This window comes from Gracilinanus agilis, chromosome 1 (genome assembly GCF_016433145.1).
Source record: "Gracilinanus agilis isolate LMUSP501 chromosome 1, AgileGrace, whole genome shotgun sequence".
Lineage (NCBI taxonomy): Eukaryota > Metazoa > Chordata > Mammalia > Didelphimorphia > Didelphidae > Gracilinanus > Gracilinanus agilis.
This window is the reverse complement of record NC_058130.1, coordinates 140,740,394-140,759,098: the sequence shown is the minus strand read 5'-3', so window position 1 is coordinate 140,759,098 and position 18,705 is coordinate 140,740,394. Positions and strand designations below refer to the sequence as shown.

General features: G+C 38.4%; 1 protein-coding gene across 1 annotated transcript in view; it reads left to right on the top strand.

Annotated features, from left to right (window-relative positions):
• WDR90 (WD repeat domain 90) overlaps window positions 1-18,705 on the top strand; it is a 58,770-nt gene that overhangs the window by 19,149 nt on the left and 20,916 nt on the right. Inside the window, exons 19-31 of the mRNA XM_044657133.1 lie at window positions 166-401; window positions 762-901; window positions 1,753-1,883; window positions 2,454-2,584; window positions 3,053-3,214; window positions 7,362-7,490; window positions 8,330-8,460; window positions 10,551-10,591; window positions 11,258-11,389; window positions 11,733-11,867; window positions 12,681-12,778; window positions 14,237-14,339; window positions 15,859-15,980. Of these exons, the coding sequence (XP_044513068.1) occupies window positions 166-401; window positions 762-901; window positions 1,753-1,883; window positions 2,454-2,584; window positions 3,053-3,214; window positions 7,362-7,490; window positions 8,330-8,460; window positions 10,551-10,591; window positions 11,258-11,389; window positions 11,733-11,867; window positions 12,681-12,778; window positions 14,237-14,339; window positions 15,859-15,980 (1,691 nt within the window). The remainder of the gene's footprint in view (window positions 1-165; window positions 402-761; window positions 902-1,752; window positions 1,884-2,453; window positions 2,585-3,052; window positions 3,215-7,361; window positions 7,491-8,329; window positions 8,461-10,550; window positions 10,592-11,257; window positions 11,390-11,732; window positions 11,868-12,680; window positions 12,779-14,236; window positions 14,340-15,858; window positions 15,981-18,705) is intronic.

The window sequence follows — 18,705 nt, the reverse complement described above, 5'->3', positions numbered from 1 at the left end:
ATTACATGAGTCTTGAGAGAGTCAGGAACAAAACTGAATATGACATCAGCACACAATCTAATATCAGTCACATTTAGTCACCAGTTTTCCTAGTCAGTAGAAATATAGGGAAGATTCTACCTATTTTCATTTCTGTTCTCCATCTTTCCCGCCTCTCCATCTCAGAACATGAGGGAGCAGTCAGATCAGTCTGCATTAGTCCAGATGGGCTTCGAGTCCTGTCCACCACGTCCACTGGGAATCTGGGTTTCTTGGAGATCCAATCCCGAAGATATAACACTCTTGTACGCTCACATGCTGATTTGATTCTGGCATTTGCTATCGAAGGACACCGGAAGCAACTGGCTACTGTCTCTCAGGACAACACCATACGAATATGGGACTTGATGACCATGCAACAGGTAGAAAAAATATCTAGCCTGTGCTAAAATAGGAATACTTATGTGAAGAAAATAAAGCCTATAGGCTTTATTGTGACTAGCTCTAGAAAATGTGGATTGTATCTGACATGGGATGTTTAACACACCTGGCTTATTTAGCCAAGGGCATACTTCATTTTTTTAGTAGTCCCAAGTCTGTTAGAGATAGAATTTAGTTCTTCTGGAAAAACATTTATTCTTTATATCTTTTTACCTGGTTTAATGTGGGCCTGGGTTTCTGATGTATGATAGAAGGCTTAGGATGTTGTACTAGGATATTGGTTGTTGCAGAATTTATATGCGTATCTTAAATATTCTGCCTTGGGTCTTTCCTATCTCCAGCTCTATGATTTCACCACTACTGAAGAGACACCTTGTGCTGTAACCTTTCACCCCACACAGCAGATCTTTGTCTGTGGCTTCAGCAATGGGATAGTGAGATCCTTTAGCTTGGTTGAATCCGATCTCTTACTGGAATACAAGTATGTGGCCTAAGTATTCTAAGAGCTCTTCTAGTACAAATGTAACAGGTGATGGATGTCTTAGTGGGAGTGTCTCATGACTCAGAATGGCTTAGTTGTGGGCTCTAGGCTGCTGATGGTGAGATTTATTTTGGGCTAGGGTCTTCTGAGGAGGTGTCCATGCTATTTTTGTAGAGAAACTTAAAATCAGGCATGCAGGGCCATTTTTCTGTAGAATCTAGCTAGGGCTGTGACCCCTTTCTTTCCTCCAAACATGGTAGCAAGAAACTGGAATACTTTTTTTAGTAGGAGGTATTGGAGTATAACAGGGTAACCCAATCAGTGTTCCAGCTGTGAAACTAAGCTTTTTTCTGGGCTCTCTGCCACTTTCATGCCTACTTCCTGTTCCTATAGATTATAATCTATCTGTCTGGCTATCTATCTATATACCCATGTATAGATTTGTGTGTGTGTGTGTGTGTGTGTGTGTCTGTGTCTGTGTGTCTGTGTGTGTCTAATCCCCTTAGAAGTTACTCGTTCTACTTGCAAGGGAAACTTCCCTAGGCTTTGATAACCCTCCTTTGAGAGGGAAGGGAAGTTTTAGAAGGCCCTTTTCCCAGCTCTGATCCTACCTACCACTTTAGCAACCTTGAAGGCAGCCAGTCAGTGGTCATCCAAGATCCTATTCTCAGTCAGAATCTCCCCATGAAGCACATTGGAAACCTTTCTCTCAGTTACTGAGGGTGAGTTCTGGGTGGGGATTCCTGGCACAAACAAATAAATGGTTAGGTCAGTACTGCATTGATTAGGTGCTGTGCCTCATGGGATTTCCTGTCACTTAAGTTATAGACCTTGTTTTGTATATCATACAGGAGGCATCGAGGGGCAATCACGGGCTTAGCAGTATCACCAGATGGCAACTTCATGTACAGTTCCTGCTCCCTGGGGACCCTGGCTCTTTATAACTGCTCCACCGAAAAGTACTATGTCCTCAGAGTGCTGAGTAAGGCTTGCCATTTACCTTACTCCTTTCTTCCCAATCTCACTTTTCCCCATTGGCCAAGGTTATCTCTGTAGATTTGGGTCTGTGGTAATCTAGGATTTCCTTCTAGGGCCAGGTGACTGTATGAACTGTTTTTCTAGGTCTGTCACTTTTACATTTGACCTTCTCTGTTCACCCCCAATAAAACAAACCTCTTTAAGTGGCCTGTCATCTGGGCACTAGTTTAATTTATCTCCCTTACCCATATCCAAAATTGCTGAAACATGAATTTAATAGTGTTAGGTTTTTAGTATTAAAGGTCATTGGCATCGTGTTTGACTGTTATTTGTACAAATGCCTAAGAATACTTTCTCAGAGAAGGAAAGTTTTTTGGCTTTGGGAAGAGGGATTAAAACTGGGCAGCTCCAAGGTTCATCTTACAAATACTATTGGCTACACCTAGGTAGATAATTAATACTTATTAATTAAGACACTTAGTGTTTTAGAACTGGAGAGAAGGCAAAGCACAAGGAGCTTGGACATTAATGCCCTCACAACTGCTCTTCAGCTCTCTTTTTGTTTCATGGGTAGGTAATGTGGTCTGCCAAGATGCTGAGTTGGGCTCCAATATCCTGGCTGTCAATGGAGATAGCCATCTCCTGGCCTTTGTGGGCCCTTCCAAATATACAGTGACCATTATGGATGCTTCCTCCTTAGATGAGGTAACTGAGAATGGAAAGCGTTTGGGTTGGTATGAAGAGAAGAATTTCCCAAAAGTGGGAGAGAAATCTTGCACATGCCTCCTTTGTCTCTGAGGCAGGATAGTAGAATGGTTGAACCTTATAGTAAATGGTAGACCATTTGGATTCCTATTCTTATTCTTCTTGAGCTGTTTGTACTAGTTCCAGATAATTATTTCCAAAACCTTAGGGAAAGGAAGGTGTGTGAGGCAGTGATGCCCATGACCTTACCCCTCTCCATGATTCCTTTATGAAAGCCCATGTAGCATTTTACAAGGGAAACAAAGTGTCTATGGCATTCCTGTTCTTTTCCTGATCTGAATGAAGAAAATGCTTTCCAAAGTAACAGAAGATTATTTCTTTTCTTTTCTAATTATATTGGGAGCTCTGGGGATTTGTTGTTACCCAGCTTACTGTGTACAATGGGTGGTATCATTTTCTGTTTCTAAGCTACTTCGGATTGATATCAGTATCCTGGACTTAGAAAGCACCAACCTAGACTCTGCATTGGACATTTGTTTTGCCCCTGTATCAAGTGGCCATTTGCTGGTATCTACTTCTTCCAACAAAGTCCTGGTGCTTGATGTCAAAACTGGTTGCTTGAACCGACAGGTAAGAATTTCCTTATGCTTCTCCAAAGGTTACTCTGAAAAATTTGGTTACTGTTAATATATTTGTGCATGCCTAGTAGGAGATAGGTTTCCCCAAAGAAAAAAATTTGTTTTTGTTTGTTTATTTTATCTTAATTTTTTTAGTGCCATTAGTTTTGATGATATCACATTTGTTTCTAAAAATAACTCCTGTCCTCTGCCCAAGTGGGGGGGGGGGGATCTGCCTTTATTTTTTTTTAAACCCTTTCTTTCTGTCATAGAATCAACATTAAGTATTGGTTCCAAGGTAAGGCTAGGCAGTTGGGGGTTAAGTGACTTGCCCCAAGATCACTCAGGTAGGAAGTATCTTGAGTCCAGATTTGAACCCAAGGCTTCTCATCTCCAGGCCTGACTCTCTATCCACTGAACCACTTAGCTTGTTTCTTTCTTTTAAAGAAGAAACTTAGCCTCTTGAATTCCATTTTGATACTATATGCTCTGTAATGTAATTTGTGTGGGTATTCTCTCTTCTAGTGCATGTTAGAACATATCCACACCATATTCTATGATTCTTTCTTTTTCTTTAAAAGAAATTATTGATTGCCCCCTCCCTGGCAGGAACTTTCTCTTCATAGAAACCCTTCTTTATAAAAAATGATAATCAAGGAAAGCAAAATAACATATTGACCATGTCTGAAAATGTAACCTTCCTTCTATCCCACCTCTGAGTCAGGAAGCAGGAAGGATACTCTACCATTAGTCCTTGAAGTCATAATTGGTCATTGCATTGATTAGAATTATGAAATCTTTCATTGTTGTTTTCCTTTACTTCCTTTTACATGTGATGCTTTTCCAGGTACTCCTATAATTTATGAAAAGATGATCTGTCTGACATGCTAGAAACCTTCTAGGCATTTTAACATTTACTACCAAACAGGCTGTCTAGACTTTTTCTGGCTAAAGTGACCCAACTTCTTTTTTGATTATGTATGTACCTGACATGTTTCGTGTCACTTCTTGCATGTCTTTTTTAAAAAAAATAAACTCTTATCTTCCATCTTATTAATACTGTGTATTGGTTCTAAGGCAGAAGAGTGGTAAGGGCTAGGTAACAGGGGTTAAGTGACTTGCCCAGGGTCATCCAACTGGGAAGTGTCTGAGGTCAGATTTGAACCTAGGACCTCCTGTTTCTAGGCCTGATTCTTAATCCATTGAGTCACCCACCTGCTCCCATAAGTCTTGTTAGTGACCCAGTATGGTCCACCTACACCCACTGTGCTTCTTTCTGTGGCCCTTTTAGGTTACCTGAAATTTTGACTCATCATAAATCATGGTGTTCTATGACTCATAAACACATGGCTTCACTGGGAGAATATTGGTATTAAAAATGGATTTTTGAGGAAGCAGCAGCTTAATAATATTGAAAATAGCATCTAACTTCCTACATTCAATCCATTCTCTTCTTTTTCACTCCAAGACCCAGTTCATTGTCCATTTGTAGTACCTGTTCAAGGTACACATACTGATGAAGCAACTCACTAGGATACCCATCCATCTCTGTCTCATCATCTGAGCAATTAGATTTTCTTCATTCACTTGGTTTCACTGGTGTGGTCTCTTAGACTATTTATGAGTGGTCATGAGTCTCATTCAGAAAAGTGGTGAAGGTTTGGGGACATGATGCAATCTGTATAATATTTGCAAACAAAGAACCTTGCCATACATAGGTATTATATCTTCCCTTTGTACTGCGTACAGGAGATTATATAATCATTAGGGTCACAAATACCATTTGGTCAGTATATGTCTCCTTGTTTGGTTCCTTGCTTGATATGATAATCAAATATTTTTTAATAAAGTTATCTGGAATTTTATGTTCTTAATGTATTTGTGATACACAGTTTATCAGAGAAGAATCTCTAAGGTTTCATTTTAACCTCCTGAATCAAATGCTATCTTGGTCATTAACAAACAATAAATAATGTACATTCTCTTTACATCTTATTTGTACTCTATATGTTTTAGTCAGTTGTAGTGTGTTTTGCTTTAGAACTTCATGTAGAAAAACTTCATTATTCTCTTTTCCTATTTTCTTCAAAAACCCAGGATCCATATTCTCAACCATTTTCATAAAGATTTTATAATGATGAAACTATGTAAATTGATATTTGCTTCTCAGTTACATTTTTTGGTAATGAAACCACGTGTAATTTTTTTCCATTTAATCTTGAAAATCAGTCCCTTAATACTTTTTAAATTGTGTTGCCTCAGGTACTCATCAGGTACTGATGTGTTTTGAATCCACATACAGTGGTTTTACAGGCATCAGTGATGAAAACATTATAGAAATGGTGGCAAATTGATTTCATTTCACCTCCATATTACTATCTTTCCAGTTTCATTTACAAGTGCTCTTAGAATTATCTGATTTAGTTGAGCCTCATAATTTTCTTCTTTATTGTTTTTCATTATCTTATAAAGTGAGCTTATCATCTCTACCTTTTTTCTTTGTGATGTTCTACATATGAACTTAGATGGTAGGCCTTTGTTGTCCTTGTATCTCCAGTTGGCAAATAGATTAAACAATGGCTGTCTGATGTGATTTCTGCACTTTTGAAACTGCCTTACTTTGACAACTTGCTTTACATTGATTAAACTTCTCTTGAAAAGGGTGATACTCAGAGAGTCTGTTTCCAGTTTCCAGTTCCCATTTTTTCAGAGTCAACATCTTGTTTAAGTAGGTTGAGTTAGAGCTGTTGTAATTGCCTTCTCATTATCCTTCATATTCAGTGTTGATTTTGACTTTTGCAACCCAGTGACTTATATACTGACTTAAACCTAAGAAATAAGAGAATTGAATAAATATCAATACACTTAATTAACATTAGAATTTCTAAAATGTAATCCTCTTCTTCCTTGTTATCTTGAGGGTTTTTATGAGCCTTCTTATGTGCTCTAATATTCATATTCTTTGTTCTATAGAGTGCCTAGAGGCTGAAGAAATTTAGAGTGATGAAAGGTGGTATGTTTATCATACATATAGTTTATAAGCATATAGTTCATAATAATAACTTCCATTTATTTAGCATTTTGTAGTTCTCAAAACACCTATCTCATTTCAGCCTCATAATAATCCCATGTGATAGGGAGTTCACATATTTACTGGTTTTACATCATATCAGTTACATCATATCAATGAAGTGATTTGCCCAAGATCACACAGCTAATAAAGACAGAAACATGTCTTGAACCCACATCTTCTGACTTCTGGTCCAGAGCTCTTTTTGTTGTGTCATAGTATCCTTCAATAAATTAACATGATTATTTACAAGTAGATGTTTAATGACGTGCTAAGACCTCAGCAACAAATCCATACATCAGCTTTAGGATAGGAAAGAAATTCCATTTCTCATTCTAGTTATCTGATGTTTAGCAAGTAGCCTGCTGTGCATTGACTCTAAGTGAAGAGGCCCGATAGTGAATTTGCCTGCCTCAAATTTCTCCCCTCTTCCAGGCTATTCTCCATTTGGCTACTACAATGATTTTCTAGAAGTAGATCCAGCCATGTCACTTCTCTACTCAGTAAACTCCAGTGGCTTCCTCTCACCTCCAGAATCAAATACATAATACTTTCCTTGGCATTCAAAGCCCTTCATTACCTAGTCTTCTCCTTTCTGGTCTTATACTCCCCCCCTCCCCAACATATACTCTTTGATCCAGTGATACTGTTTTCTTAGCTTTTCCACAAACAAGACATTCCATTTCTCAAGTCTGGGCATTTTCCCTGACTGTCTCCCTTGCCTGGAATGCTCTCACTCTTCAAGTCTTCCTGCTGACCTCTCTTTAAGTCCCAATTAAAAGCCCATCTACTACAAGAAGCCTTCTCCAATCCTCTTAGTTCTACTGCCTTTCCTCTTAATTATTTCTTCTTTAGCCTGTACATAGCTTATTTGTATATAGTAATTTGTTCTTCCCCCTCCCCCCCCATTAGATTGTGAACTTCTTGAGGGCAAAGACTGTTATAACACAGTGCCTAACCCAGAGTGGGTGCTTAATAAATGTTTGTTGAATGAATTTTTTTTCTTTTCAAAAATGGAGCCTTATTATCCTACTTCTTTCCCTTCTTTCTTCCCTTTCTTATTCTCTGAATAATATTTTTCTCATTCTAGATATCTAATGTTCACCAAGTAGCCTGCTCTGCATTGGCTCTGAGTGAAGATGCTCGATTTCTCCTGACGGCTGGGGACCGGGCCATCAAAGTGTGGGACTTTCAGATGAAATTCCGAACCAGCTTCCAGGTATGCTAGGTGAGGGGCATGAGAGAAAGCAATAGTACTTTGTCACTGAACCACTTCCAGACAGGAGACAATAATGTGCAAAGGATTGTAGGAATATTAACTTTTTTTATCTTAGCCTCCCCTCCTTCCTCAACCTCTAGACTTCCTGGTACCATATTTTATCCGAGGACTGTTAGTCCCACTGGGACCACACAACAAATATTTCTAGGTGAATCTGTTGTTTGGAGTGACTGGGTGTTAGGTAGAGCCCTCATATTGGATTTGAAATCAGATTTTTCATCAAGCACATTTGCAAATGTGCTTGTTTATCTAGCATGATGAATGTGGATCAGAGAATTGTTCAGGAGTCAGACTGCCTGCCTGCACCTCCTTAGGACATGCCTGGGATCCTGGTGGAAGTACCTTGTACCATTAAAAATTTAATGGGGAGGATAACAGACAGGCTGAGAATTGTGACAGAGGGAAAAGAGGGGCAATAAAAAGGTGTTATCAGTCTTATATCCATGATCTTCCTGCCAACTCCAGCTATTTTTATGAAAACTTTTACTGAACTAGCTGTTATTTTATCAATTTGGCTTGGTCAAGGGTATGTACTAACAGTACGAGTTGCCATGTCTAGGAGCTCAGAGTACTTTTTTACTTGCATCTTCATAGCACCCCCTTGAGCTATTAGAGAGGAGAGCCAAGAGGTTTTCTCCCTTTTACAGATAGAATGCTTGAAACTCAGAAAGATTTGCCCAAGGTTATAGCACAGCTAACTTGAGATTAGGAATTATAGTGATAAAACCTCTTCATCTCTGGAGTCTTTCGATATGTGTAGCCACTGTTCTGTTTTTCAGGCATTTATTGGCCATTCTGAGCCAGTGCAGGGGGTGGCTTTTACTCCTGACCAGCAGCAGATCATCAGTATTGGAGATGCCATCTTTATCTGGGACTTCTTAGCTTCTCCTGAGAAGATATCTAAGGCCAGGTAAGAGATCTGTACTCTTTCTATAGACTTACTTAGGGAGGAAAACTTCATTTCCACTTTCTTTCCTTTCCTGTCCATTGAGTTACTTTGTTTTTTTCTTTTTTTAACATTTAATAATTTTTATTTTTTAGAAAAGTTAACATGGTTACATGATTCATGCTCTTACTTTCCCCTTCACCTCCCCCCCCCAAAGCTGGTGCACATTTCCCTGGTTTTAATATGTGTCATTGATCAAGACTTATTTCCAAATTGTTGATAGCTGCATTAGTGTGGTAGTTTTGAGTCTACATCCCCAATCATGTCTGCCTCAACCCATGTGTTCAAGCAGTTGTTTTTCTTCTGTGTTTCCACTCCTCTAGTTCTTCCTCTGAATGTGGGTAGCGTTCTTTACCATAAATCCCACAGAATTGTCCTGGGTCATTGCATTGCTGCTAGTACAGAAGTCCATTACATTTCTATTTTACCACAGTGTATTGGTCTCTGTGTACAATGTTCTTTTAGCTCTGCTCCTTTTGCTCTGCATCAATTCCTGGAAGTCTTTCCAGTCCACATGGAATTCCTCCAGTTTATTATTCCTTTGAGCACAATAGTATTCCATCACCAGCATATACCACAATTTGTTCAGCCATTCCCCAATTGAAGGGCATACCCTCGTTTTCCAGTTTTTTGCCACCACAAAAAGCTCGGCTATAAATATTTTTGTGCAAGTCTGTTTATCTATGATCTCTTTGGGGTACAAACCCAACAATGGTATGGCTGGATCAACGGGCAGACATTCTTTTATAGCCATTTGAGCATAGTTCCCAATTGCCAGCCAGAATGGTTGGATCAGTTCACAACTCCACCAGCAATGCATTAACGTCCCAATTTTGCCACATTCCCTCCAACATTCATTACTCTCCCCTTCTCTCATTTTAGCCAATCTGCTAGGTGTGAGGTGATACCTCAGAGTTATTTTGATTTGCATTTCTCTAATTATTAGAGATTTAGAACACTTTCTCATGTGCTTATTGATAGTTTTGATTTTTTTATGAGAAAATTGCCTATTCATGTCCCTTGCCTATTTATTGATTGGGGAATGGCTTGATTTTTTATACAATTGATTTAACTCAATTTGAGTATATTTGAGTAATTAGACCCCTCTCAGTTTTTTGTTATAAAGATTTTTTCCCAATTTGTTGTTTCCCTTCTGATTTTGGTTGCATTGTTTTTGTTTGTACAAAAGCTTTTTAATTTAATATAATCAAAATCATCTATTTTACATTTTGTAATTTTCTCTAACTCTTACTTGGTTTTAAAATCTTTCCTTTCCCAGAGATCTGACAGGTATACTATTCTGTGTTCACTTAACTTATTTATAGCAACAGTTGGCAACCTTTTTGGCCGTGAGAGCCATAAACGCCTGAGGAAGGAGGAGGATGGAGGCAGAAGGCGCTGGAATTTGGGGCGGGGGCTGAAGGGCCCCCTGGGGCACATCCTGGGGCTCTGCCCTGACTGGCTGGTCCAGAGGTGGAGCCAGATATGGCTCGAGAGCCATAGTTGCTGGCCCCTGATTTATAGTTTCCCTCTTTATATTCAAGTCATTCACCCATTCTGAATTTATCTTGGTGTAGGGTGTGAGATGTTGATCTAAACCTAGTCTCTCCCATATTGTTTTCCAAATTTCCCAACAGTTTTTGTCAAATAGTGGATTTTTGTCCCCAAAGTTGGGCTCTTTGGGTTTATTATATACTGTCTTGCTGGGGTCATTTACCCCAAGTCTATTCCACTGATCCTCCCTTCTGTCTCTTAGCCAGTACCATATCGTTTTAATGACCGCTGCTTTAGAGTATAGTTTAATATCTGGCACTGCTAGGCTACCTTCCTTCACATTTTTTTTTTTCATTATTTCCCTTGATATTCTTGATCTTTTGTTATTCCAAATGAACTTTGTTATAGTTTTTTCTAATTCAGTAAAAAAGTTTTTTGGTAGTTTGATAGGTATGTCACTAAATAGGTGAATTAATTTGGGTAGAATGGTCATTGTTATTATGTTAGCTCGTCCATTGAGTTACTTTGTAATGACATCCTTTCTTTCATTACCTTTTCAGTGTCCATTGGTCTATAGAATCTTCTCCCTCTCTTGATACTGGTGAGTTGTTCCCCTTAACCTAGTCTAGAGTCTAGACCATGTTGAAAGAAGGGAAGAATATATTTGCCTATATATTGACAAATATCGTCAGTGGAATTTGTCTCTTTGGCCAGAAATCAAAGGTCATAGTTTTAGAGCCAGAAGGGGCCTTATAGATCACCAAGCTCCCTATCTCTAAATTGTATAGATGAGGAAACTGAGGCACAGTTGAATTCCTTGCCCATGATCATAAGGCCAGAGGCAGGTCTTGACTCAGGTCATCTTCATTTCGAATCCAACTGTCTATCCTTTGTGCAATCCTACTGTTAGGTGCTAGTTTTTTATTAGTGCTACAAGATAAATTTGAAATGGTAATTCTCTGGAATAGGTAACTCTTCTGTGTCTTAGTAGGATGCCTACACAGAGGGCATATTTATACCCTACAAACCAGGCCAATCCTTTATTAGCCTTCCCTCCCCAGCTTTATAACTGAATATCCTGAACTTTCCCTTTTCTCTATTTAGCTCTATTTGTCAACATTCTAAGAAAGACTATAAAAAGAAAAGTACATTTTTACAATATTAGAGCCAGGAACATAGTGTCTAGGAGGGTGGGAGTGGGGCTCGTTCTGTTGGTGCCTTTGACATCTCCATGATCTATGTGATCTGTGGCCTTTTCTGTTCCCAGGACCAAAAACTGAGAAGACTAGAGATGCAGCCTCTATAACCAATGGGATACCTCGTCAGTTAATACCTATGCCATCTCTGGCCTCCCCACCTCATCTGGATATTAGCGCTATGCCCCCTGGGAAAAAGCATGGTGAAGATAGTTGTGGTCTTCTAGGGAGGGGAAAGCTTATGGTTTCTACTTAAAGATTCATTCTTCAAATGGTAGCTGCATTGTTCATTTTTTCCCCAAAATATAAAAAGGCAACTGAGTGCTCATGTTCCTAGGACAAAAGCTATATAGGAAATATTTTTTTAAAAGTTTCTCCAAAAGGAGATTGTGATCTGATTGTATAGCATTCATTTTCCTTCTCCATTTTCAAATATTTGTGATAAATGTGGTGGTGGTAATTTCCACAGCTGTTCTAGACACTACCTATGGTTTGCACATGTGTGTGTAATGGTCTCCTGCTTTTATTTGATCTCTTCTTTTACAGATGTTTTTTCAGAGTCTGATGATGAAGGTACCTGTTTAAAAGACCATATCTTGGGAATGACTCACAAAACTTCTGATCCATATATTGAAAAGAAAATAGATGAGGATACAAGTGGCCCTGGGAAGACCAAATTAGGTCAGTGGTGTTCAGATTTACCTTTTGCCCCTCAATGGGTAGTTTAGCATTTTTCTTCTAGTCTTTAGGGGATCTTGCTATTCAGTGATGGAATAACTCCAAAACATTGTCATGGTTGGCAAAAGTCAGCTTTTGATTATTTGGGATTCATTATCTAATGTATGAATTTATCTGTCATATGAGAAGCATCATGGTATAGTGGGAAGAGCACTGGGTTTGGAGTCAGAAGACCTATTCAAATGTCAGGTGTATTACTTACTAGCTGTGTGACTAAAGGCAAATACAGACTCTCTGAGCCTCAGTTTCTTTGCTTATAAAATGGGGATAATCTAATCAATCAAAAATGCTATAGAATAGTGAGTTACCATTATTGTCCTGGTCTTTTTGCTTACTTTGTTTTCCTTTTGGGCACCGTGGTGCACATTACCACCATATAGATTGAAGATATCAAGCTTTTGTGCCTGCAAAACTCCCAAGTGCCAGTGAAACTAGATTAAAATGTAATTTGGAAATGTTTAATAAAATAAATAAAAGTACAGCACAGCATAGATAATGCTAATTTGTGATTTTTAAAGTCTGTTAGCTATTGCCCACAGAAATCTGTTTCTATTTGAGTTTGCTACTACTGATATAGACCACTCCAATGTCACTGTTAGTGATTTTATGGGTCCTTAGTACCAACTTTCATGTTTTCTAAGTGAAGAGCCAAAAAGAAACTTTCCATTTAAAAGTTATTTTCCTTTGGAAGGGCTAGAGAGACTAAGAGAGAAAGGGCAGACTTTGATCCTGTATCTACTATTTATCTTTTGGTAGATACTGGCAATGGCAAGATTGTGGAACCCCAGAACCATGTTCGCCCTGATTCCTACAGACATTTTATTGCTCGATATAAAGCGTCTACTCTTCCCAAGGTAAGAGTAACCTGAGGGACTCAGGACATTAAATGATCAGCTAGGGTCACAGAATAAGTTATTAATTGAACTGAATTTCCTGATTCCTGTCCTAACTCTCTTCCTCCCAAAACCCTATCATTGTGTCCTCACATTCAGGTCATCTGTGTTTCCATTTCCCTCACCCCCATATCCATTTAGTCATCAAATCCTTTTCATTCTACTTCCTTTCCACTTCCACAATCCCTCTAGTCTTTGTCACTTCTCTATAGCCTATGACCATGGTCTCCTGGCTGGTCTTTTAGTTTTATCCCTCCTCCAATCTGGCTTTCATACCTAGCCATTCCATTTAATCTTCCTAATGAACAAAGTTAGTTGTGTCCCTCTTTGCTCAAAAACTTTCAGAGATTTCCCTTATCATACTGAGGTACAGTCTGTGCTTCATAAGCTGTCCTTCTAGACCTTTTACCACTTGCTTCTAACTTACTTTTAAAACTTTATCTCACATTAATTCCTTCATGAACTTCATATTCTAGCCAAACTGGGCTTTTTACTGTTTTAATCTTTTAAAAAGTATTTTAAAAAATACTTGCCTTTTGTTTTAAATTATTTTCTGATATATAGTCCTCTCCACACCCCAAATAAAACCTTTTCTTTCAATAAACAAAAACAGGCAAAATTTGTGGACATGTCAGCCATGCTGGATAGCATATAACAATGGTTCCACATCTTTGGTTCCTCCATTTCTCTATCAAGAGGAAGGCTGCTACTCATTGCTTCTTGATTTTGTCATTCCCTCTTTTCCTTTGAGCCTTTACTTTACCATACCCCACACCTGGAATGAACTCTTCCTTATCCCAACTCTATCTATTAATTCATCTGACAAACATAAATTAAGTGATTATATTATGAAATGGTGAAATGTACTACTGGGATATAGAAGGCACCTAATTCTGATGTCTTTCCTTGTTCCCCCCAGATAGAAGCAATCTCTCTCTTTGAATCTTTTTACATGCCATTTTTTCTAGTTGTATTAATTGTGATTTATTAGACTATAAATTGTGTTTATTAGACTGTAAAGTCTTTGGGAGCAGGAATTGTCTTTTTTTTTTTTGAAACCCTTAGCTTTTGTCTTAGACTCTATACTAATTTTTGATTCCAAAGCAGAAGAGCTGTTGTAAGGGCTCTTGGTCTTACATAGCTTAGGAAGTGTCTGAGACAGGAATTTAAATTTTTTTCTTAATTTCTTAATTTTACCTCTGCACCTCCCTAATATATAGCACAAAGTCCACATAGTAGGGAGCTTAATAAGTATATGTTGAATTGTGCATGAGTTTATGTGTATGCTAACAAGGAAGAGGGGTGTGAGTGTGTGTGTGTGTGTGCATGTGCGCCTGCATTTGTGCATGCATTTGCCTGAAATACAAGTAGGTCTTGTATATACTGTGTCTTCTAAATGTGATGTTTGTTGTCTTTCAGAAAATCTCCTTCCCAAAAAACAATCATGAGTATTTGAGGTTGAAAGCTGTTGTGGGTTATAATGGAAATGGCCGGGGGAACATGGTCTGGAGACCTGATACAGGTAGAGAGCAGCCTGGAAAAAAATGGGCCTGGTGTTAGGAAAGATATCACAAGTATAATCTGGGACTCTTTCCTGAACTCAGTTTGCTGTTAAGAGACTCTAGAGTACTAACTGGTATCTGTTGAAGAATTAATGCATTGGAAGCAGCTTTCCCAATATAATCTAGTATTGTCACAGCCTGGGATTTTTTATTACTTAAATAGGTCAGAGTTTTTGAAACCTCTGTGACTGCATGGACCTAATGTTCCTTCTTCAATACATTGTTTTCTGAATTTAAAAAAAACATTTTATTATTATCTTTTTATGCCATCTTCATTTCTCTATGTATTCTTCCTTCCTCCCCTTCTAAGTGAGCCAGCCAGCAGTCCAATATATTTATAGTATTTAATGTTCCATGCCCATAGACCCCTACCTTTCCAAAGGGCAGAAGGTTCATTTTTTTTTTTTCCCATCTCTTCTCAAGGATCAGGCTTGGCTATTAGAATTAACTAGCATTCCATTTTGGGGTTTGGGGCTTTTTTCCATTTATGTATTTTTAGTCATTGGTTCTGATTACTCTTCATCAGTTCATTTAAATCTTGGTATATTTCTCCAAATTCTGCTCATAGTCATCATTTGTTTTGGCACAGCAATATTCCATTACAATCCCATATTTTGTTTTATTCAGTCATTCCCCAATGGATTGGTACCCATTTTGTTTCCAGTTCTTTACTACTGCAAAAAATAGCTCAGTGGATTGAGAGTCAGGCCTAGAGACGGGAGGTCCTAGGTTCAAATCTGGCCTCAGACACTTCCCAGCTGTGTGACCCTGGGCAAGTCACTTGACCCTCATTGCCCACCCTTGCCACTCTTCCACCTATGAGCCAATACACAGAGGTTAAGGGTTTAAAAAAAAAAAAGTGCTGCTATGAATATTCCAGTGTACATGAGACCTTTCTCTCTTTGGCCCACTTAGGTATATGCCTGGCAGGGATCTTTGGGTCAAAGGGTATGGATCTTATGGATCTTTTAGTCACATTTTTAGCATAATTCCAAATTGAATGGTTAGGCCAATTCACAGCTCTGCCAACAGTGTATTGATGTAAACTGTTAGGAGAGCTTTACCTCTTTCTCCACAGGGCCTCCAACATTGAATTTTCTCACTTTTACCAATTTTTGGGGTATGAAATGAAACCTCTGAGTTATTTTTATTTTCATTTCTCTTATTAGTGTGTTTTTTTTCCTCATCTGTAAAATGGAAATAATGGTGAAGGGGGTAATAGGACCAACCTTGTGGTTGTGAGGCTGACATGAGATAAAGAAAGAGTTTTACCAACTATATAACTTTGCATAAGTATAATTATTTGATGATCATTTTGTAATTGCTGGGGGATACTATGGATTTGACAAGACTGAGCTGTTATATATCTTTAAGAAATTGTTTAATATTAAATTTAAGGTAGAGAGGGAGCCATTTCCTTTTAACTTAATTACTGTCCTCACTAGTAATGATTTCCTACTTTTCTGCCTCTCCATACAGGCTTTTTTGCCTATACCTGTGGATGTGTGATTGTAGTGGAAGACCTGCACTCAGGCTACCAGCAACACTGGCTGGGCCACCCAGAAGAAATTTCTACTTTAGCTGTCAGGCACGATGCCCGGGTACCGATATTTGAGAGTCTACAAATGTTCTTTTTTTTTTTTCCTCTCAAAATACTTACCTTCTATCTTAGCATTGATACTAAGTATCTTAAGTGTCTAAGGTCAAATTTGAACCCAGGACCTCCTGTCTTCCAGCCTGGCATTCTATCCACTGAGCCACTTAGGTACCCTGCAAATGTTCTTCAGTGAAACAACCCCAACTTGAGTCCTCAAAGTCAAATACTAGACTTACCTGATATTTGTTTAAATATAAGCCAAGTGAGGTAAGGTACTATCTCTTCAAGTGTGTTGGTTACTTCCTGTGGGTCTACCTCTAATTCAAGTGGACAAATGGCAGCCTCTACACTGATTTGGACTGCCCAAAGGGCAGTCCCTTGTTCTTGATTTGTTACTTATTGTCACGTGTGGGTAACTGATCTCCTCTCCCCACTAAGGGAGGTGGGAATGACATTATCTCTGATAGTAGAGTTTTGACCATGGATGGGCTGGAGCTAATTCCGTTTACACACTACCCAGAGAAAGCTTGATCCCTGTTCTCATCTAAGTCTAGATTTCTCACATACCAGTTGCCTTATGGCCTCTGGAGAAGACTCAGGATGTGATTCTTCCTTCCCTGTGGTCAGAAAGACCAGAAATAATTACAAATAGGAAGAAGGACAGCACTTGTAGCCCAGTCTTCTCCAGAGGAAGCATTATGGCTAACCAAATAGAAGAGGCCAGGTCTCGCTTGAGGGTCACTGTGTCATTGGAAAGAACACAGGGTTTGGAGTCATAAGGTTCAAGCCCTGTCACTAACTAGCTACATGACTATGGACAAGTTATTTAACCTCTATCTCAATTTCCTCATCTGTAAAACAGAGATAATAGTATTTTCATTGCCTATATCACAGGATGGTTATGGGAAGGTTTTTTTTTTTTTGTGAATTATAAAGTGATTAATAATTGTGAACTATTTTCATTTTTAGGTAAATAGATGGAACAAGGACCTAATCAGGCTTGTGAATTCAACAGACTTAGACATTTATTTAGTTCACTAGAGACACAAAGATTTAAAAATAATATAGTGCCTGTTCCAAGCAGCTTACATTCTATTGGAGTATGAGGGTAGGTGAGGTGAGGTTTGTAGATACAACACATGAAGAGGCAGCCTATATATTATTTATGGATAAAGAAAATCTCAGGTGGGACTGGATTTGGGATTTTGATATGAGTACTCTATTGATCTGCAAACATTTAATAAGCATCTACTATATGCCAAACATTATGCTAAGTACTAGGGATCCAAAGATAAAAATATGAAATACTCCCCACTCTCTTTTTTTTAGATAATTTTTATTTTTTAGAAAAGTTATCCATGGTTACATGATTCATGTTCTTACTTTCCCCTTCACCCTCCCCTGACCTCCCCACCCCCCATAGCCGATGCACAATCCCCACTCTTGAGGAATTTATGCATTTATTTGTTTGTTTATTTTTAATTTTAATTTTGAATATTTTCCCATAGTTACATGTTCATGTTCTTTCCCTCTCCCCTAAACCCCCTTAACCCTCCTTAGCTGACGCACAATTCCACTGGGTTTTACATGTATCATTGATTAAGACCTAATTCCATATTATTGATAGTTGGGCTAGAGTTTAGTGTCTACATCCCCAATAATAATTTCTGCATTTATAAAGCAACAAAGAGGATTGGTGGTTAGAGTGCTAGAGCTAGAGTCAGGAACATCTAAGTTCAAATACAGTCTCACACTTACTAGCTATGTGACTCTAGGCAAGTCACTTAATCCTGTCTGATTCAGTTTCCTCATTTGTAAAAATAGGGATGATAATAGCACCTCCCTCCAGAATTGTGAGGATAAAATAAGATAATCTTCATAAAATGCTTTGAAAACCTTCAAGAGCTATATAAAATTTGTTTATGTTATCTCCATAATGACTCATTTCTGTTTAGTTAGCCCTTATCTCTCATCTGTATTTGAGTCCCAGATCATTAGTTGCCAATTTTACCACTTCAAATTGAATATCTTAAATTCAATATGTCTAAAGCAACTCATTATCTTTCCTTCTAAACCCTCTTTTCTTCTAAACTTCCCTATTTCTGTCAAAGGAACCATCATCCTTCTGGTATCTCAGGTTTGTAAATTGAATCAATTGCCAACATTTCTCACATTTGATCCCTTCTTTCCATTTACATAGCTTTGCTTTAGTTAAGCCCTCATCATCTGTTATCTAGGTTACTGCAATAGCTTTCTAATTGGTCTTCTTGCTTCATATGTCTCCCTACTTCAATCCTTCCTACTCACTGCTGCCAAAGTAATTTTCCCTAAGTGCAATTATGACCTAATCAACCACCTTCCAGCTATCTCTAGGATAAAATATAAACCCTTCTGTCTAGCTTTTAGAGCCCTATACAACCTGGCCTGACTATCTTTCCAACTTTGTTGTACCACCTTCCAGTACTCTAGCTCAGCCAAACTGACCTTTCTTTTCTTCACTCATGACCTGCCATCTCTCATCTTCCTGAAATAGCCTCCCTCCTTATCTAAGAATCCCCTTCTTTAAGAAGCAACTCAATCACCATCTACCGAATGAAGCCTTTCCTTATCCTCCCAACTTTGAGTGTGTGTGTGTGTATGTGTGTGTGTGTATTCCCACACACATATTTCCATAATTGAATTTATTAATTTTATATTTGTTTTACACATTTTCATATGTGCTCATTGTC